At 38.6% G+C, this 17,900-nt stretch overlaps 4 protein-coding genes across 4 annotated transcripts; all 4 read left to right on the forward strand.

Annotated features, from left to right (window-relative positions):
• The first annotated feature begins 1,148 nt into the window (after positions 1-1,148).
• LOC103850398 (probable WRKY transcription factor 62) lies at positions 1,149-4,996 on the forward strand. The gene is given in 4 exon segments (XM_009127139.3): positions 1,149-4,104; positions 4,185-4,307; positions 4,401-4,677; positions 4,680-4,996. Coding segments are annotated over 4 exon segments (783 nt in total). The 5' UTR covers positions 1,149-3,832; the 3' UTR covers positions 4,791-4,996.
• LOC103850728 lies at positions 2,170-3,295 on the forward strand. Its single transcript, XM_009127516.2, has 2 exons — positions 2,170-2,228; positions 2,458-3,295. Exons 1-2 carry the CDS (start codon positions 2,170-2,172, stop codon positions 3,293-3,295), a joined length of 897 nt encoding a protein of 298 aa, XP_009125764.1.
• Positions 4,997-5,253: 257 nt separating the features above from the next.
• Positions 5,254-12,700, forward strand: LOC103850729 (vacuolar-sorting receptor 2). The gene is made up of 12 exons (XM_033284341.1): positions 5,254-8,607; positions 8,715-9,407; positions 9,482-9,570; positions 9,644-9,713; positions 9,790-9,873; positions 9,954-10,030; positions 10,125-10,206; positions 10,272-10,354; positions 10,482-10,548; positions 10,655-10,783; positions 10,871-10,977; positions 11,089-12,700. Exons 1-12 carry the CDS (start codon positions 8,277-8,279, stop codon positions 11,182-11,184), a joined length of 1,908 nt encoding a protein of 635 aa, XP_033140232.1. The 5' UTR covers positions 5,254-8,276; the 3' UTR covers positions 11,185-12,700.
• On the forward strand, positions 12,430-15,947 carry LOC103850399 (leucine-rich repeat receptor-like protein kinase PXC2). Its single transcript, XM_009127140.3, has 2 exons — positions 12,430-14,169; positions 14,251-15,947. The coding sequence occupies exons 1-2, from the start codon at positions 12,842-12,844 to the stop codon at positions 15,698-15,700; spliced, it is 2,778 nt and encodes a 925-aa protein (XP_009125388.1). The 5' UTR covers positions 12,430-12,841; the 3' UTR covers positions 15,701-15,947.
• The last annotated feature ends 1,953 nt before the right edge of the window (positions 15,948-17,900 follow it).

Genomic DNA, 17,900 nt, shown 5'->3' on the forward strand with positions numbered 1-17,900 from the left:
ATGCAATTGTTGGATATATCGTGCATATTTTTATAACATGATAAGCGATGTCATAGATTATCAAAAGCACGACAAACCACATCGTGCAGAAAGTCATATTTGCCATAACTTTTCCCAACTGCTTAGTCCTATTTAAAAAAAAAGCATGGCCTTCTTTCAAGTATTAAGCTTCTGCATTAACTTGTTTTAAACACACATACAAGATTGGAGTATTGTACTAGATACATGAACATCGCTAAAATGTTACACTGGAAAACTGTTTTCTATCATATGTCGCTATTGGACATCCTGCTTGGATACACGTGACTTTTTGCTGGTGAGAAGTTTTTTAAAATATTCCTCCTCCTAAGTTTGTATGTCTTTGTTGACTTGAGAATTATGGGTGTTGGCTTTCACCTTTTGGTGCATGTGTTACGCTTCCAATTATCAAGAGTCATGACATCATAAAAGAATTATTTTAAGAAGTCCTGCATAGTTTACAGGTTTAAAAGCTATATATAATATATATCTCATCTTTTAATGTTTATAAGTTTTTAAACATGCATATATTCTTCTCTTTATATCACATGGAAAGCCGTCAACCAAGCGAATAATGTTTAATTGGCAATTAATATATTTTTACTAATCCTCTAGACTATATTTGCGAAGTGATTTTGCCACATGTCTTCTCTACAATCATTTTTACAAAAACAATGATGACATGGCTAACAAGATTGATAACATAACTTATAATTAATATGACATGGACAATCATATTTATTACTAATATATATTTTTGATAAAATTTATAAAATATGGCAATAACTAATACATTACATTTAATGTTGATTTATATTTTTGGTAAACTTCTTAAAATATGGTAATAATTCATAAATCATCACTAAAATAAAATATATTGAAATATGCATTATAAATTTCGAAATACATTATTTAATTGTATTTTTATAATTATACAATTTTTATTACTAATATTTTCAAAATTTTCTACATCTTTTTAAAATATTAATAAATTGTTAATCGTAATTTCATTAGTTTCTTTTAGATATCTACAAATTTTATAAATATTATTTAATTATAATTTTTAATAACTATACAATTTTTTATATGATTTTTTAGTAATTTTATACAAGTTGATTTAATACATTTAACCAAAATAAATAGATAAAAATTTTATCTAAGGTTCGAATTTTAAATATATTACATATATATTATTAAATGTAATTTAAAATAAACATTTTTTTTTGCTTATTTTATGCTTTAATAATCAACTTTATATTAAATATTAGTCAAAAATAATAAAATATATAATATTAATAAATTCTATTTTAAATATAATTTAATTTTTTAAAAATTTATCATTGCACATGGTGCAGGAAAACACCTAGTTACTAGATAATTGGTGATTTATTTTGCCTATGGGATTTAAAACGATCTTATGTACTCTGCTATCTATGGTCGAATGTACATTGCCAACACAATCAACGTCATGATTTCGAGGGTGCATGTATTCCTATTGTAAACCCAGCTATTATCTACTAAGAAACGCCACACCATCACTAAGACGGGGGTAGCGAAGGTTAGGTCTTCACTTTTATTGATAAATTCACATATTAGAAACCACAATAATAAATTGTTCGAAAAATGTTCCAAAAGAAAAGAAACAACAATAATAAAATTGCTTTAGCAAATCAAAGTTATATATAAAAAAAAAGAATTGTGATAGTCATACGAAAGTCGCAACCTAACATGGCCAGCCGCCGATATTGAAGAAGAAGCAAACGATACTTAAGTATAATTGATGTAAGTATAAAGTAAAAATAGGGAAACAAAAGGTTGAAGTTATAGTGTCACAACACTATGACGTCGTTGATGTAGACATATTTACAAGAAAGAACATAAGTTGAAATCCAATAAAGAGCACATGCGAATTTCGCTTATTTTAAGCTGTTAATCTTCTTCGTTGGATTGATAAATGATGAGATTGAATTAGAATTAAATTATACTAGTGATCTGTAATCCATAATTCAACCTTTCATGACGTACGGCAGGATGAGGTCATGAACCCTACGTCACTTTTGACGGAGCTCACTTACTTACGCCGTTTAAATTGGTTCCTCCGTTTTCTACGCCCAGTTATTAGGCGTTCCATCTTCTCAGGTGCGGTACCACATGACTTTTGGACCCGTCCTATTGTCAGAGATCTATAACTTCACTCTCACCGATGTTCTGTGATACAAACCTACTTTTTTGTGTTTTTTTCTAAAATAATTATGAAGAAATGAAATTATATGCATTCTTGACGGGCCAGTAACTTTTTTTTTTGGTGAAAGGGCCAGTTTTATTAACTAGTGAAGGGAGGTTACTGTTTTTATTCTGGTCCTTACTGCCGAGTACAAATGATTCATGGGCCTGGAGAAAGCTCCTGGACCTCAGACCACTCGCTCTTCGCTTCTGTAGAACTAAGTTGGGGAACGGCCAATCCGCGAGCTTTTGGTTCGACCCATGGACACCTTTGGGTCAGTTAATCAACTATATTGGTTCGAATGGTCCGAGAGCCCTCCGTATCAGGGTAAATGCGGTGGTGGCTGATGCGATTAGAGATTCCACATGGTCCCTGCCTCACCCAAGATCGCAACAGGAAGTTGATCTTCATTCTCATCTCACTACTCTTTCTTTGCCTTTATCTCATGATACAATTGATGCTTGTGAATGGATTGCTGGTGATCATTCTTTGACTGTTTTCAGCTCTGCCACCACATGGGATGTTCTTAGACCGAGGCAGCAGACAAAAGATTGGGTGGACGTGGTCTGGTTCAAGGGGACGGTACCGAAGCTCGCTTTCACGATGTGGATAGCGAACTATGACAGACTTCCAACAATGGCGCGTCTCGCAGCTTGGGGACTTCCGGTTTCTCCTACCTGTGCGTTCTGCTCCAGATTTGATGAAACAAGAGACCATCTAATGCTGTCTTGCGATTACAGCCAGGACGTTTGGACAGAGGTGCTTCTTAGATGTAACCCGTCTTCAACAACATTCACAATGTTCACAAATTGGCAGGAGCTCATGTCTTGGATACGAGAGCCACTGTCTAAAAGTCTAAAGCTACTTAGGAAACTGGCTGTACAACTTGTTATCTTCCACCTGTGGAAACAAAGGAACAACCTAAAGCATAATCAGATATCTCTCCCTGCAGCTCTAATCTTCAGTGGCATTGATAAGGAGATGAGAAACATTATTTCGGCTAACAGGGTTAGAAAGGCTTTCAGTTTGCTTATGGCCAAGTGGCTAAGATAAGTTTTTAAGTGTGTTGTCCATGATCCATCTTGTTTTTTATTTTTTTTTTGCCAAGATGGTTCAAATTTAAGATCTTGCTTTGTAAGAACTTCTTTCATCTATGATATTTACATTTTAGCAAAAGAAAAGAGAAGTAGATGCGGTGAAATAAATTTGATGTCCAAAAACAAAACAAAAAAGTCTTGAATCTAAGATAATGAGTTTATATGTAATTGTTTACTTTATACTTAATACTAATAGGGCTGTTAGTTAAGTCAACTAGAAATGCTCGCTGCTTTTGTCTTTATATCGTGGGTTATATCTCAAGGGCCACATACACATTACCTAATTACATAATACTAGTATGGTAATTAAGGAGTGTATCGTAATTAACACACAAGTATATATATATATATATATATATATATATACACGAAACTTCGTATCAACAACCTCATCAATATATATACGAAGAGACCCATCACATCTCCTAGTTAAAAATCTGGGATTTACTCAAAACGTAGAGAACATTGCTCAAGTCAAAAAGTGACCAAAAAGATGAACTCTTGCCAGCAAAAGGCTATGGAGACGCTGCTTCACGGCCATGGGTGTGCCAACCAGCTCAAGCTCATCATGGACCACGCCAAGTCAGACTCGTCCATGGAAAGGGAGGACCTGGCCAAGTCCGTCCTCCATTGTTTCTCGGATGCTCTAGCCATCTTGATCGATACAAATGACCATCATCAAGGTGACCAATCCAATAACTCATCTCCCCAGGATGCGTCGCCTGTTCTTGAGAACAGCAGGAAACCACTTCACAAGAGGGGAAGGTATATATTAATCAATTGAAATATTCAAGAATGGTTGAATGAATGATGTTCATTAATCATGATAAGCTTGGTGGTTGCAGAAAGACATCAGTGGCAGAGAGCTCAGACTACCGTAGACACGAATCCCCGAACCCGATCTACCACGATGGCTTTCTCTGGAGGAAATATGGACAAAAGCAGATCAAAGAATCAAATCACCAAAGGTAATACATATCATTCACTATGATAAAATATATATATATATATATATTCATGTAGTAGTTTTCATTAAAAAAAAAGGAATGATGAAATGGTAGGAGCTACTACAAGTGTGCGTACACTAAAGACCAGAATTGTGAAGCAAAGAAGCAGGTTCAGATGATTCAAAACAATCCTCCATTATACTCAACCACTTACTTCGGCCACCACACGTGCCAACTTCACCAAGCCTATGCAACTTTCCCCAGGGACCCCTCTGACCCGCAGGATTCCCACATGATCCGATTTGATCACCCAGACTCCTCCATCCATCAACATCAGAACCAAAGTCAGAATCAGATAATTTATTTAAAAGATGAAAACATGATGATGTTACCTGATAAATCAGAGAGTGGTCGTCTCCATCTCAGTGGATGTCCTCGGAGGTTGCTCACGCGGTGGAGGCTTTCGGGTTTAATCCTTTTCGCACATCAAGTGACTTATCATGACCACTTACATCCTTCCCTTCTCTATCATCATACATATGTAGCTTCGTTAATTATATGTTCCCACCTACAATCCGATATAGTATCCTAGCTACTCTTACGTTTTCGCGTTATACATTTCTGTCTACTTGTGTACATCACTTGAAGCTTTTGTTTTTAGTTAATACGTATTAACTAGCTTCAATAACACGTGAACAAAAGTTTGGACTGTTGCCGGATTTCTTTTTGTTCACACGGGAATCCATCTTTTATAACCAACCGTCGAGAAACGTTTTCTAGTACCCTCTGAGTAAGTATGTGAAATTTTCATTAACAATGTAATGACACAAGAGATAAGTATGTGAATTTTCACTAACAATGTAATGTGAATAAATATATATAGCTAGCCAGACTTCTTTTTTTTTGATAATTAAGTATGTAAATTTTCATTAACAATGTAATGACACAAAGAGATACAATCAGTTTTGATAAAATCAAATCTTAGTGAAACTAAACTAGCTAGTTAAAGCAAAGGTCTAAGAGAGCCCCCAAAAAAGATAAAAAAGACTCACAAAGACAAGGAAGGTTTAATCAAATTCGTATGAATATGATTAAAGCTTAGCTAAGAAAGACTTGGTGGATGTCTTTTACATAGAAGATAGTTTGAACTATGTTTTTTTTACCAGCCATGATGTCTCCAGAACACTACTGTTTTCAGTCGTCGGGATTCTGGCACACCACCGTTGTTGCAAATTTAAGAAACCATGAAGTTGCTAACTTCGTGTTGTTGCATATTTTTATTATCCATTCGCATAACAAAAACGAAAGTTTTTCGTCCCCTTTATCATAATTAGTTTTTTGCAATAAATGTTGTCTGCAAACATTGATATTGATTTACTGATTTTATTTGTAAAAAAAACTATTAAAAGTTTAATATTTGGATATTCTTATTCCATAGGTAAAAATCAGCATGAGAACGGCCGGACTCGCTCATGCAAAAATACTATCAATCGTACAAAAATCCAACACAGAGTCAAAAAAGTGGTGAGAAAGTAAATTGTTGATCGGGTCAATGAACTTGCCACTAGAGCAGATGGGAAAGACAAAGAGACCTTCTTGACCCTTGTGCCCTAAATAAGTAACCACTGACAAAATAAATATTTCATCCGTTTAATAATACTCGATGTTTTGTAGTAATGTACAAATATTAAAAAAATTAATTTCTCTAAAAAATATTTTAAATATATAATTTTAAAATCAGTTAATTAATTATAAAAGAGACAGTAGTTTTCAATAAAATTAAAATTAACTTTAAAATTTCAAAACTTCATGTAAATTAAAACAAAATAATTCTTCTAAAGCATCAACTATATTATATCCTAGTCATATATAATCAGAAGAATATATATCCACTAATTTTGTAAACTACTCATATATTAAGTAGTTATTACAAAGGTTTTTAGAACATATCATTTCATTTATCCTTTAACGCGTATACTTCAACGAGAAAACAAAGATCAATAATGCATCTTATTTGTTTTGTTCAAAGATAACATATAACATTTCACGGTCCCCCTTTGTTTTTGTTAATTGTGAGCTCATATGATGCAATATAAAACGGATAATTAATTAACATTATCCTCTTCAAGTATCCAACCCATATATAGATCGTGGATGCCGTTCGTTGACAAAAAAAAAAGGATCGTGGATGCCGTTTAAATATCCTAGAAAACAAACTTGAGATGACGAATACTGTTTGATACCTTAATTAATCATTCAAGATGTATGCATGATTTATGGCACAACAATTTTATATACATAGACAAATATTATACATGTCATGTTTTTTAATTTATGATAAATAAGTAACACATACACGAACCTTTTTTCTTGGAACATGCATCAAATATTCTATTAACAGACATTATTTGGTATGCCCAAAATCATGTGTATATCTACATTTCAATCTGCACATGTGTGTATAAAAAGGACTTGTGCGCATTAGCCCATAGCATATTCAAACGACCTTATAATAATTAAAGTGAAACTCAGATAGTAAAGGGAATCTAGGGCCGAAGTGATGGTTTGTATCCTTTTCGGTATTTCAAAACCTTTCGTGCGGTATATTTTCGGTTTGGACTTGTTAACCGAAACGTCGACTTCAGCGCGTTACTTGTTTTCTTCAACGTCGTCGAATGCGGGCTCTAGAATTATAAGTGAAACTTCTCTTTGAGTTTCTTCTCTCCTCAACTATTTCTTTCATCTGTTATGTTTTAGTTATTTTAGTTTGTTGCCAAATTTCTCTTAAATTGTATTTGATTTAGCCTATTAGACATTTAATTTTTAATATAATCAGTTGTTCAAAAAAGGACTTGTTAACCAAACTCATTCTTGGATTAGTGGAAATGATGTAACAAAAATAAACCAAAATCAAAAGATAAATTAATGCAACCAGCAGTTGAAAATATGTATGTTTATGTACACTTAACTATAATATAGGTAATATTTAAATTTAGATATATCTCAAAAGATGACTCCAACAACTTAAGTTGATAAACGCGAGAGTGAAAGCAACGTCCGTGTGGCTAAGTATAAACACACTGCAACAATCACATTTTTTCTAGTCAAAATCGTCACCACTTTTCTTCCGCACCATTTAGGTCATCGTAGCCACAGAGTCCTCAGGTTGACCTCCTAATTTAACATTATAATTTATTAGAGACTTATGTATATAATATCATTTTATAAAATAAGTAGGCTGATAACACATGATAAAATCCAAAGATATCCATCCCCCTCACTACTCGTCCTTTAAGTAAAACAAATATATTTTATATATTATAAGTTCAACAAAATATGGGGAACAAACAACAAAAGTTTATGATTTTAAGAAGCTAACCAACATTCAAATCTATGTTTGTTCATATGGTGTTATTATATATATTTGGGGTATCATGGTTTGCTGGATTTGATATGTGTAAAGCTGTTTGACCAGATAAATGGTCCACAGGTTCGGGTACTCGGCAGACCGCGTTTCATAAAGAAGGGACGTACTTTCGTCCGATTATTCTAATAGTCAACCGGAAATTAGTATTTATCGAAATTGCTTAAAAAATAATTAATACTTGTTAAAAAAAATCTATACTGTTTATATTTAAAAGCCTACTACCACTACTGCAACTACACGATGGAAATAAAAGGGATCGAAAAGGCTTTCTTGGATAAGGCATATACGTTGCTCAAAAGTCAAAAGGGGTAAGGCATATACAACTTTGAGAAAATGAAATATGGGTCTAATATATATTCAGAAGAAAAGACCCATAAATTAGATTATATTAGGCCCAACTCGCGTCAGTGCGTTTATTGCCACGTCAAAACCAGGAGAAAGCGGAAGATATATTTGCTCTGAGAGTTAGTTTGACAGTTTCAATTTCTTTTTATGGGAAAGCGAAGCTAAAGTGAAAGAGAGAAAATAGAAAGGTTAGCCAATATTAGAAATCAAACAGAGAAATGTATCTATCGGGTGGGATGATGATGATGATGAAGAATGTAAGATTATCTGTAATGGGATGGGTGATGGTGTGGTGGTGGTGGGGTTCGTGCATGGGGAGGTTCGTGGTTGAGAAGAATAGCCTGCGAGTGACTTCACCCGAGTCCATCAGAGGAATTTATGAATGCGCCCTTGGCAACTTTGGTGTTCCACAGTACGGCGGAAGCATGTCTGGCTCTGTGGTTTACCCCAAAGCTAACCAGAAGGCTTGCAAGAACTTTGAGGATTTCGACATCTCTTTCAGATCTAGAGTCTCTGGATTGCCCACATTCGTTCTCGTCGATCGAGGAGGTCCCCCATTCCTTTCTCTCTTTTTGATTCACATGAAAACTAGGATGACTTGCTGCGCAAGGAACCCATGACTCAGTTATTTGTTGTGATTTTGGCCCCTCCCCCAGATTGTTACTTCACCTTAAAGGCCTGGAACGCGCAACGAGCGGGTGCTGCGACAATATTGGTGGCGGATAACAGGCCGGAGCCACTCATCACCATGGACGCCCCAGAGGACGAAACAGCAGATGCGGAATACCTGCAGAACATCACGATTCCTTCAGCACTGTTGAGCAGATCTCTAGGGAGCGCCATCAAAACTGCCATAAATCAAGGAGAACCCGTCCGTATAAGTCTGGACTGGCGGGAAGCTCTTCCACACCCGAACGACCGAGTAGCCTACGAGCTATGGACCAACAGCAATGATGAGTGTGGATCCAAGTGTGATGCACAGATCCGGTTCCTTAAGAGGTTCAAAGGAGCGGCTCAGATTCTCGAGAAAGGAGGATACACTCGCTTCACTCCCCACTACATCACCTGGTACTGTCCTGAAGCGTTTCTAGCAAGCAGACAATGCAAATCGCAATGCATCAACGGAGGAAGGTATTGTGCTCCTGACCCTGAGCAAGATTTCTCCAGAGGATACAACGGGAGAGACGTGATCATTCAGAATTTACGCCAAGCTTGCTTCTTTAGAGTGATGAATGAAAGTGGAAAGCCTTGGATTTGGTGGGATTATGTCACCGACTTCGCCATCCGTTGTCCCATGAAACACGAAAAGTACAACAAACAATGCGCCGATCAAGTTATTCGCTCTCTTGGTATTAACCAACTTCTTATTCTATTATATATATATCTCTCTTTTTTTATCTCTTGACATATGTCTTTCGAGTAGGAGTCGATGTGAATAAAATTGACAAATGCATTGGAGACATCGAAGCAAACACTGAGAACCCCGTTCTCAGAGATGAACAAGAAGCACAAGTGAGCCCTCTCTCTCTCTCTCTCTTTTCACAAATGTAAGCCTTCTAACTATTGATTGCTAATTTTGTTCAAGGTTGGGAAAGGTTCGCGAGGAGATGTGACAATACTACCAACTATTGTGATAAACAACAGACAATACAGAGGTGAGAAGCAAGGAAGTTCTTCCGTTTTGACATTATTAACTGGTTAGGTTTTTATTTAATATTTTTATTATCACAGGGAAGTTGGAGAGATCTGCGGTTCTTAAGGCCCTTTGCTCAGGGTTCCGCGAGACGACTGAGCCACCCATATGCTTAACCGAAGGTCCTCTCTACTTCCTGTACATATCTCTATTTGATATACACTACTTTTGACATATGATTCTGGCTTCTGTGATTGCGCAGACATAGAAACCAACGAGTGTTTACAAAATAATGGAGGGTGTTGGGAGGATAAGACTACCAACATTACAGCTTGCAGGGTATGTAACCTCTCTAAAGAAATTTTCTTGTTTTGTTATAATTATGCTACATATCTACGTATATGTTTTAGTAAAAGGAGTATCATTATTTCAGGACACTTTCAGAGGACGAGTGTGTCAATGTCCCATTGTTCAAGGTGTCAAATTTTTGGGTGACGGTTACACACATTGTGAAGGTAAGAAATGCTCAAATGTATGTTATGATTAACTTAATGACAAAGAATTTTTTTGGATATTGCAGCGTCAGGGGCATTGCGTTGTGGGATAAACAATGGAGGATGCTGGAAACATACCCAAATGGGAAGAACATATTCGGCTTGCCGTGTAATATGGCATACCTCAAAACTAACTAACTTCCATCCTCTGTTTAAACATTGCTCTCTTTCTATATATTTGACTTACAATGATTGATTCTTACCTTTTTATTTTTGTTGTTGTTGCTGTTGTTCAGGATGATCATTCGAAAGGCTGCAAATGTCCACCTGGATTCAAGGGAGATGGGCTGAAAAACTGCGAAGGTATTCTTTGAATAGATTATACATATGAAATTAAGAGCTTGAACTAACCCCCCCCCCCCCCCCCCCCCCCCCCCCCCCACATGTTGTTAATGTGTTATAAATACAGATGTGAATGAGTGTGAAGAGAAAACAGCGTGCCAATGTCGCGGCTGCAAATGCAAGAACACATGGGGAAGCTATGAATGCAGCTGCAGCGGAAGCCTGCTTTACATCAGAGAGCACGACATTTGCATAAGTATGTATTCATCACATAATTCTTGAAACCAGAAAAAAAGTGTCAGATCATCAAGGGGATAAAAATTAAATTTTACTATGCATATAGGTAAGGATGCAAGAGGAGACGTAAGCTGGGGGGTGATATGGATAATACTAATGGGTTTGGGAGCAGCTGCTTTGGGAGCTTACACGGTTTACAAATACAGAATCCGGGTATGCTTATTAGAACATACTTGTTCAATATTTGGTTGGAGTTGGATATATACATAAAAGACTGATTTTGATCGTGGTAATTTTTTTTTCCTAATTGATTATGTGCTGTAGACATACATGGACTCAGAGATAAGAGCGATAATGGCGCAATACATGCCTCTCGATAACCATCCCAACACTCAACCTTCTTCTCAGCTTGAGTTGTAAGAACAAAGGCTTCACTCATTGCAGCTTCAAACTTCAAGCCTTAATTTGATCATATATATAGGGTTCTCTTACGTTTAATTTAGCCATTGTGGGAAGTCCTTTTATGCTACTTACTGTTTTTATATCATAGATGCTATAAAACTATACTGGCCAGGTCCATCCGATAGTTGGGCCTTATATATTTATTTTATCCTTTTGGTCGGTTACTCGTTTATAGTACACCACAACATTTTCGTAATAAAAGAGTACAATCTTTTTTCTTATCTTCCATTTTGTAGAAATGGCAACTTCAATACCTAACAGTGGGTTGAAAATTTCATCGTGATTCACATTACATCTAACTCTGGAACAGAGCTGAACATTGTTTTTTGATCTTTGTAATGTGTAGTTTTTCTTCTTCTTTTTTTGCTAAAACAAATATTGAAATAAAAGCTTGTGCCAATAAAAGTGCATAACATTTGTTAATGAATGTAAGAGATGTTAACATAATAAATGTGAATGTTGCTTGGGAATGAAACAAAGGTAGAGAAGTCTTGAGATCGTTTGGTAGGCATGTATTTTATCCTCATCATATCACTCATTATCCCTGTTTATTCTTCTTTCTTTCTTTCTCTAACTTTTGTTCTTTTTGTTTATTTTCCCGATTCAATAATAACAAAGGAGTTATTTTCTACTGAACCAGTGTGATCCACACACTGAGAAAAACAATTAAATCTGACTTTTAATTTAAGTAGATCACAGAAAAAACGAGGAGCGAGCTAAAGTCAACGGGAAGATACTCAGTTGTAGTGAGCACCGTTTACGGCACTTTGTGCATTGAAGTGGTTTTAATTAAATGACAAGTAATCAATTTTGATAAGAAACATATGCAAGTAGTAGTGCTTGAGGTGTGGTGGAAGCTATACGCCATCTTCATAAATCATTTCAGTTGTAATATACTAGTAGTATTTTTTAAAAAAAAGAAAGAGAGAAATGATGGCGTAGCATTGCATGCTCTGGGACAAGAAAGAAAGAAAGAAAGAAAGGATCCCTTCTCTTCTACTCCATCCGCTTTGCAGCTTCCATATAGTATTATTATTTGATTCAAAAAAAAAAAATCTGATTCTATGATCATAAGCGTGACCGGTTTAAGATTATTAATTTTTGAAAGAAAAAGAAAAAAAGTAGACAAAAGTGTTAAAGGCGAGGAGAAGATTGTCCCCAGGACTTGAGAGAGAGAAGTCATAAAGCCTCGTCTCCGGAGCTTACGCCGTTCACAGCACATTCTCTTTATCTCTCTCTCTCTCTGCCTTTTTTTTCCAAATTCTCTCAGCTCTCTCTCCCCGCTAATAAAAGCTTCTTCGAAATTATTTTAATAACAAAAACAACTTTGGATTCGGCCATCACCTTCCCTTTTACTCTCAAGCTGCTGCTTTTGTTTTTCCTCTACCTCCTTTGTTCAAACTCTCCCTCTTCCTCTGGGATTATTATCATCAGTTCACTGAAACCTTTTTAATTATTTGGGAAGCAGATGACTTATAAGAATCTCCGGTAAAGAGAAAGCTTTTTGGTTGGTTTCCTTGTCCAGCATCCATGGCGGACTAGCCTATTGCCTTTCCTCTGGCTCGCTCTTCTTTGTTGTTATAAAAAAGAACAATCCTTTATTTGGGCAGAGGAAATGTGGTTGCAGGACGCCCTTGTTTCACTGAGCTTCTTCTTCCTGGCCGCTTCAGTTACAAGTGCAGAAGACCCCACCTTCAACGACGACGTTTTGGGGCTCATCGTTTTCAAGGCTGGCCTGGACGACCCCTTCTCCAAGCTCGCCTCTTGGAACTCGGAAGACTACGATCCCTGCAGCTGGGTCGGGTGCGTCTGCGACCCTGCCACCAATCAGGTCACGGAGCTCCGCCTTGACGGGTTTTCTCTCTCAGGGCACATCGGGCGTGGCCTCCTCCGTCTCCAGTCCCTCCACACCTTAGTCCTCTCCAACAACAACCTCACCGGCGCCCTAAACTCGGAGCTCACTCACCGTGGGACCCTCCAGCTCCTCGATTTCAGCGGCAATAACCTGTCTGGTCGGATCCCAGACGGGTTATTCGAGCAATGCGGGTCGTTGAGGTCAGTGTCACTGGGTAGAAACAGGCTGACGGGTCCTCTGCCGGTGTCCCTGAGCTACTGCTCTACCCTCACCCATCTTAATCTCTCCAGCAATCAACTTTCTGGGAGGTTGCCCCGAGAGCTCTGGTTCCTCAAGAGCTTAAAGTCCCTCGATTTATCTCACAATTTCCTCCAGGGTGACCTTCCTTCCGACATTGGAGCTTGTTCTTCCTTGAGATGGCTTGATCTTAGTCATAATTACTTTTCCGGGAACCTTCCGGTTTCAATGAAAAGCCTCGCGTCTTGCAGCTTGGTCCGACTGCGAGGAAACTCTCTGCTCGGAGAAATCCCTGATTGGATCGGTGAAATGGGCAGCCTTGAGACTCTGGATCTCTCAGCCAACAACTTCTCCGGGAATGCGCCCTTTTCTCTGGGAAACCTCCTCTCTCTCAAGGAACTCAACCTTTCCTCAAACTTTCTCGCTGGGGAGATCCCACACAGTATCATCTCCAACTGCTCCAACTTACTCTCCTTTGACGCCAGCAAGAATTCATTCACCGGCTGGATGCTCTTCACCGGGAACCTCTCCAGCCTTGGCTTTCTTCAAGGTCTTCGCCTTCTAGATCTTTCCTCCAATGCTTTTTCCGGTGAGATACCTTCTAACATTTGGATCCTTACAAGTTTGTTGCACCTCAATCTCTCCGCCAACTCTCTCTTCGGTTCCATACCCACCTCCATTGGAGGACTCAAACTCGTTGAGATTCTTGATCTGAGTAGTAACCTTCTCAATGGAACACTTCCTTCTGAGATCGGTGGAGCCGTCTCCCTTAAACAACTCAACCTTCAGAGAAACCACCTCACCGGCCACATCCCGCCTCTCATCTCAAACTGCTCTGCTTTGAACACAATGTAAGTACATAAGCATCTGGTTTTCTCCTCAGTTACTTATTTGTCTTTTTTCTCAAGCGAACCGTGTGTGTGTTTGTGCAGAGATCTGTCGGAGAATAAGCTATCCGGTGGGATTTCGGGGAGCATTGGCAGTCTCAGCAACCTACAGTACATAGACTTGTCGAGGAACAATCTCTCTGGAAGTTTACCCAAACAAGTAGAGAAACTTACCCACCTGGTCACCTTCAACATCTCTCACAACCGCATCACTGGTGAGCTCCCAGCTGGAGGTTTCTTCAACACTATCCCTCTCTCTGCCGTCACCGGAAACCCATCCCTATGTGGCTCCGTCGTTAACCGCTCATGTCTCTCTGTCCACCCTAAACCCATCGTCCTCAATCCCAACTCCTCCAATCCAGCCAGTGGTCCACCTCTCAGCGGTCAGATCCGGAAGAGCGTTCTTAGCATATCCGCGCTCATTGCCATTGGTGCTGCTGCCTTCATTGCCATTGGGGTTGTGGCCGTTACTCTGCTCAATGTGCACGCCCGATCTAGCATGTCCCGCCACGATGCAGGAGCTGCTCTCGCGATGTCAGTTGGCGAAACGTTCAGCTGCTCCCCGAGTAAAGATCAAGAATTCGGGAAGCTGGTGATGTTCTCAGGGGAAGCGGATGTGTTTGACACAAGAGGCGCAAATGCATTGCTCAACAAGGACTGCGAGCTGGGCCGTGGTGGGTTCGGAGTGGTCTACAAGACGAGTCTCCAGGATGGGCGTCCTGTGGCAGTCAAGAAACTGACAGTCTCGGGTCTGATAAAGTCGCAGGAGGAGTTCGAGAGAGAGATGAGAAAACTCGGCAAGCTGAGGCACAGGAATGTGGTTGAGATCAAAGGCTACTACTGGACGCAGTCGCTGCAGCTTCTGATCCATGAGTTTGTCTCTGGGGGAAGCTTATACAGACATCTCCACGGGGACGAGTGCGTTTGCCTCACTTGGCGTCAACGCTTCAGCATCATTCTGGGGATAGCGAGAGGTCTGGCTTATCTGCACGGGAGCAACATCACTCACTACAACCTGAAAGCAACGAACGTGCTCATAGACGCAGCCACTGGGGAGGCTAAAGTCTCTGACTTTGGGCTGGCCAGGCTTTTGGCCTCCGCGCTGGACAGGTGTGTCTTGAGCGGAAAGGTACAGAGCGCCTTGGGGTACACAGCCCCGGAGTTTGCATGCCGGACGGTAAAGATAACAGAGAAGTGCGATGTGTACGGGTTTGGGATCTTGGTGCTGGAGGTGGTGACGGGGAAGAGGCCGGTGGAGTATGCGGAGGACGACGTGATGGTGCTGTGTGAGACGGTGAGAGAGGGGTTAGAGGAAGGGAGAGTGGAGGAATGCGTTGACGCTAGGCTGAGAGGAGATTTTCCGGCAGAGGAGGCAATACCAGTGGTAAAACTAGGGTTGGTATGTGGGTCCCAAGTGCCCTCGAATAGGCCTGAGATGGAGGAAGTGGTGAAGATATTAGAGCTCATACAGTGTCCCTCTCAAGAGTTTGAGTAAGATGGAACAAGTTCTTTATTTCTTCTTCAGTTTTCATCATATATAAAAGTTCCATCTTCGTCTTTTATAAAAAGAAAGGTTTTGTTTTTTTATGAGCTTATCATGCCAGCTGAGCTCAGTTCGAGGAATCTCTCACACTCATTGTAACCAAAATATTGAAGGTTGTTATTGTTTCATAAAGTAGATCAAAATGTTTGAGGTTTCTCTGTTTGTTATGCCCTATCTATATCATTCCCACATTTTATTTGAATCTTTTAACATACATTAACATATTCAGAAGATGAGGAAAATAAGCGTAATGAAGAATACATAATACATTTGAAAATCTTGGTTTTGAAGAGATATAAAGTCAGTCAGTAAAACAAAACGATAAAGCAAAAATAAAAGGGAAATAGCGAAGTCTACCACCACCATTGTGAAGTCAGACTCCCCAAGGGTCCAAGCATAAGCTTTTTTCTGTAGTGCAATGCTTTCATTATTGTAGAGTTATGGAGTGCCCCCACCACTTACTCATTTCTCTTCACTATTATTTACTCCCAGTAAGCTTTACATTCAAAATGTATACTTTTGTCAGCTAATTTACAGACTCATAATTACTATTATTATTCAGTGCTCACATTCACACATGCTGGTCCAGAGAACGTATGTATCTCTAACTAATACAGTATTATTAAATATGATAGGCGTAGGCGATTTGGATTTGAGACACAAGCACCCTTTTAGCATTTCTCATTTTTGTGTGCAAATTTTATGTCTTCGCTTTACTGGTATATATTTTATATACCTCACCCTACTTTTCCTTTGTAATTTACATTACAACTTTTATAGTTCCACTTTTTTGGCTTCCACTCTCAAAAGCGGGAAGCACGTTCGTCTTCGGTTTTGTACTACTTTTGATATTTTTACAAGTAAATAAAATCGATGTTACTGGACTTTAGACCAACATTTGGGTTGTGTTGGGCTCATACCTCTCAGAGATGCAAATAATGTTTTGCAAATTGCAATTGCAATTGCCAGTAATTTGGTTGAGCATTGCGCACATGCAAAACAAAGTGAGGAATCTCATGCCATCGCTCATCGCTCCCTCCCACCCGTCTAGCGCAGGTAATTTTTTTTTTTTGTGCAACAAGCCCAAACGGCTTTAATCATATTTATATGTAGTTCCCTCATTTCCATTACAATTTTGTGTTCACTCAACTAAGCACACTCTAACCAAGACTACTCTCATGCATCACATTTCTTAATCCTTACCATAGGAGATGATGTCTAACATCTGGCTCGTGTACGTGCCTGTTTCTCGTGTCCACCATTATGTAACGCCCATGATCATCTGCAGTTAATGTCTTAATGAGTCCCATGTTGGTTCTCTTAACCTGGGAGCCCAACTCTATGCAACCACCGTTACCTTTTGTGGAAACTGACAAATCATCATGTTCATGTGCTCTGGTTTAATTTATGAGTTTTGGAAACTAATCACTATGTTTATATGTTCTGGTTCCACTTTGTTAAATTCGAGTTTATTATGTTTTCAACTTAAAAACAATTGGTAATACGTAGATGGGATTTTTGCAAAATTGACCTACAACTTAAAGTCAAAACACAAAACTAACCTCCTTTTTTTTTGAAAATTGGTTTTGCCCTATTCACCCCACAAGTTCATATAATTTACGAAAATGCCATCAATTTTTTTTTTTTTTCGAAAATGACATTTTTACTCTCTCACCCTCATCATCTTCAAGTAATTACAAGATTGCCATTGTCATCAATACCACAACCACCATGAACAACCAATTTGAAGCTCTTAATGCTCCCAAAATTGATTTACCCTTCTTCTTTTTCCATTCTTGTGAACTAAACACAACATAACTCTCACTTTCTCTCCACAATGAGTTAAAAAACCCCAAGATTTTGATTCTAAAATTTTTATGGTTCATAGAGTCATAGAAGCTAACGATTATGGGTGGGTGACTTCCGTTTGTGATTCTGTGTGCTTGGAGAAGCCTTATGTATGCTAAGGAACTTATCTCACCAATTTAAGGTATGACATCGAGTTTTTTCCAGATCTGTTCGTCAGACGACTTACTTGGGAAGTCGTCTGGCTGTAGACGACTTACCTTTCAGTCGTCTGGCTGTAGACGACTTCCAAGGAAGTCGTCTGGTCAACGCAGAGGTTATTTTTGCAATTGACTTTGAAATTTGT

Source organism: Brassica rapa, chromosome A02 (genome assembly GCF_000309985.2).
Source record: "Brassica rapa cultivar Chiifu-401-42 chromosome A02, CAAS_Brap_v3.01, whole genome shotgun sequence".
Taxonomy (NCBI): domain Eukaryota; kingdom Viridiplantae; phylum Streptophyta; class Magnoliopsida; order Brassicales; family Brassicaceae; genus Brassica; species Brassica rapa.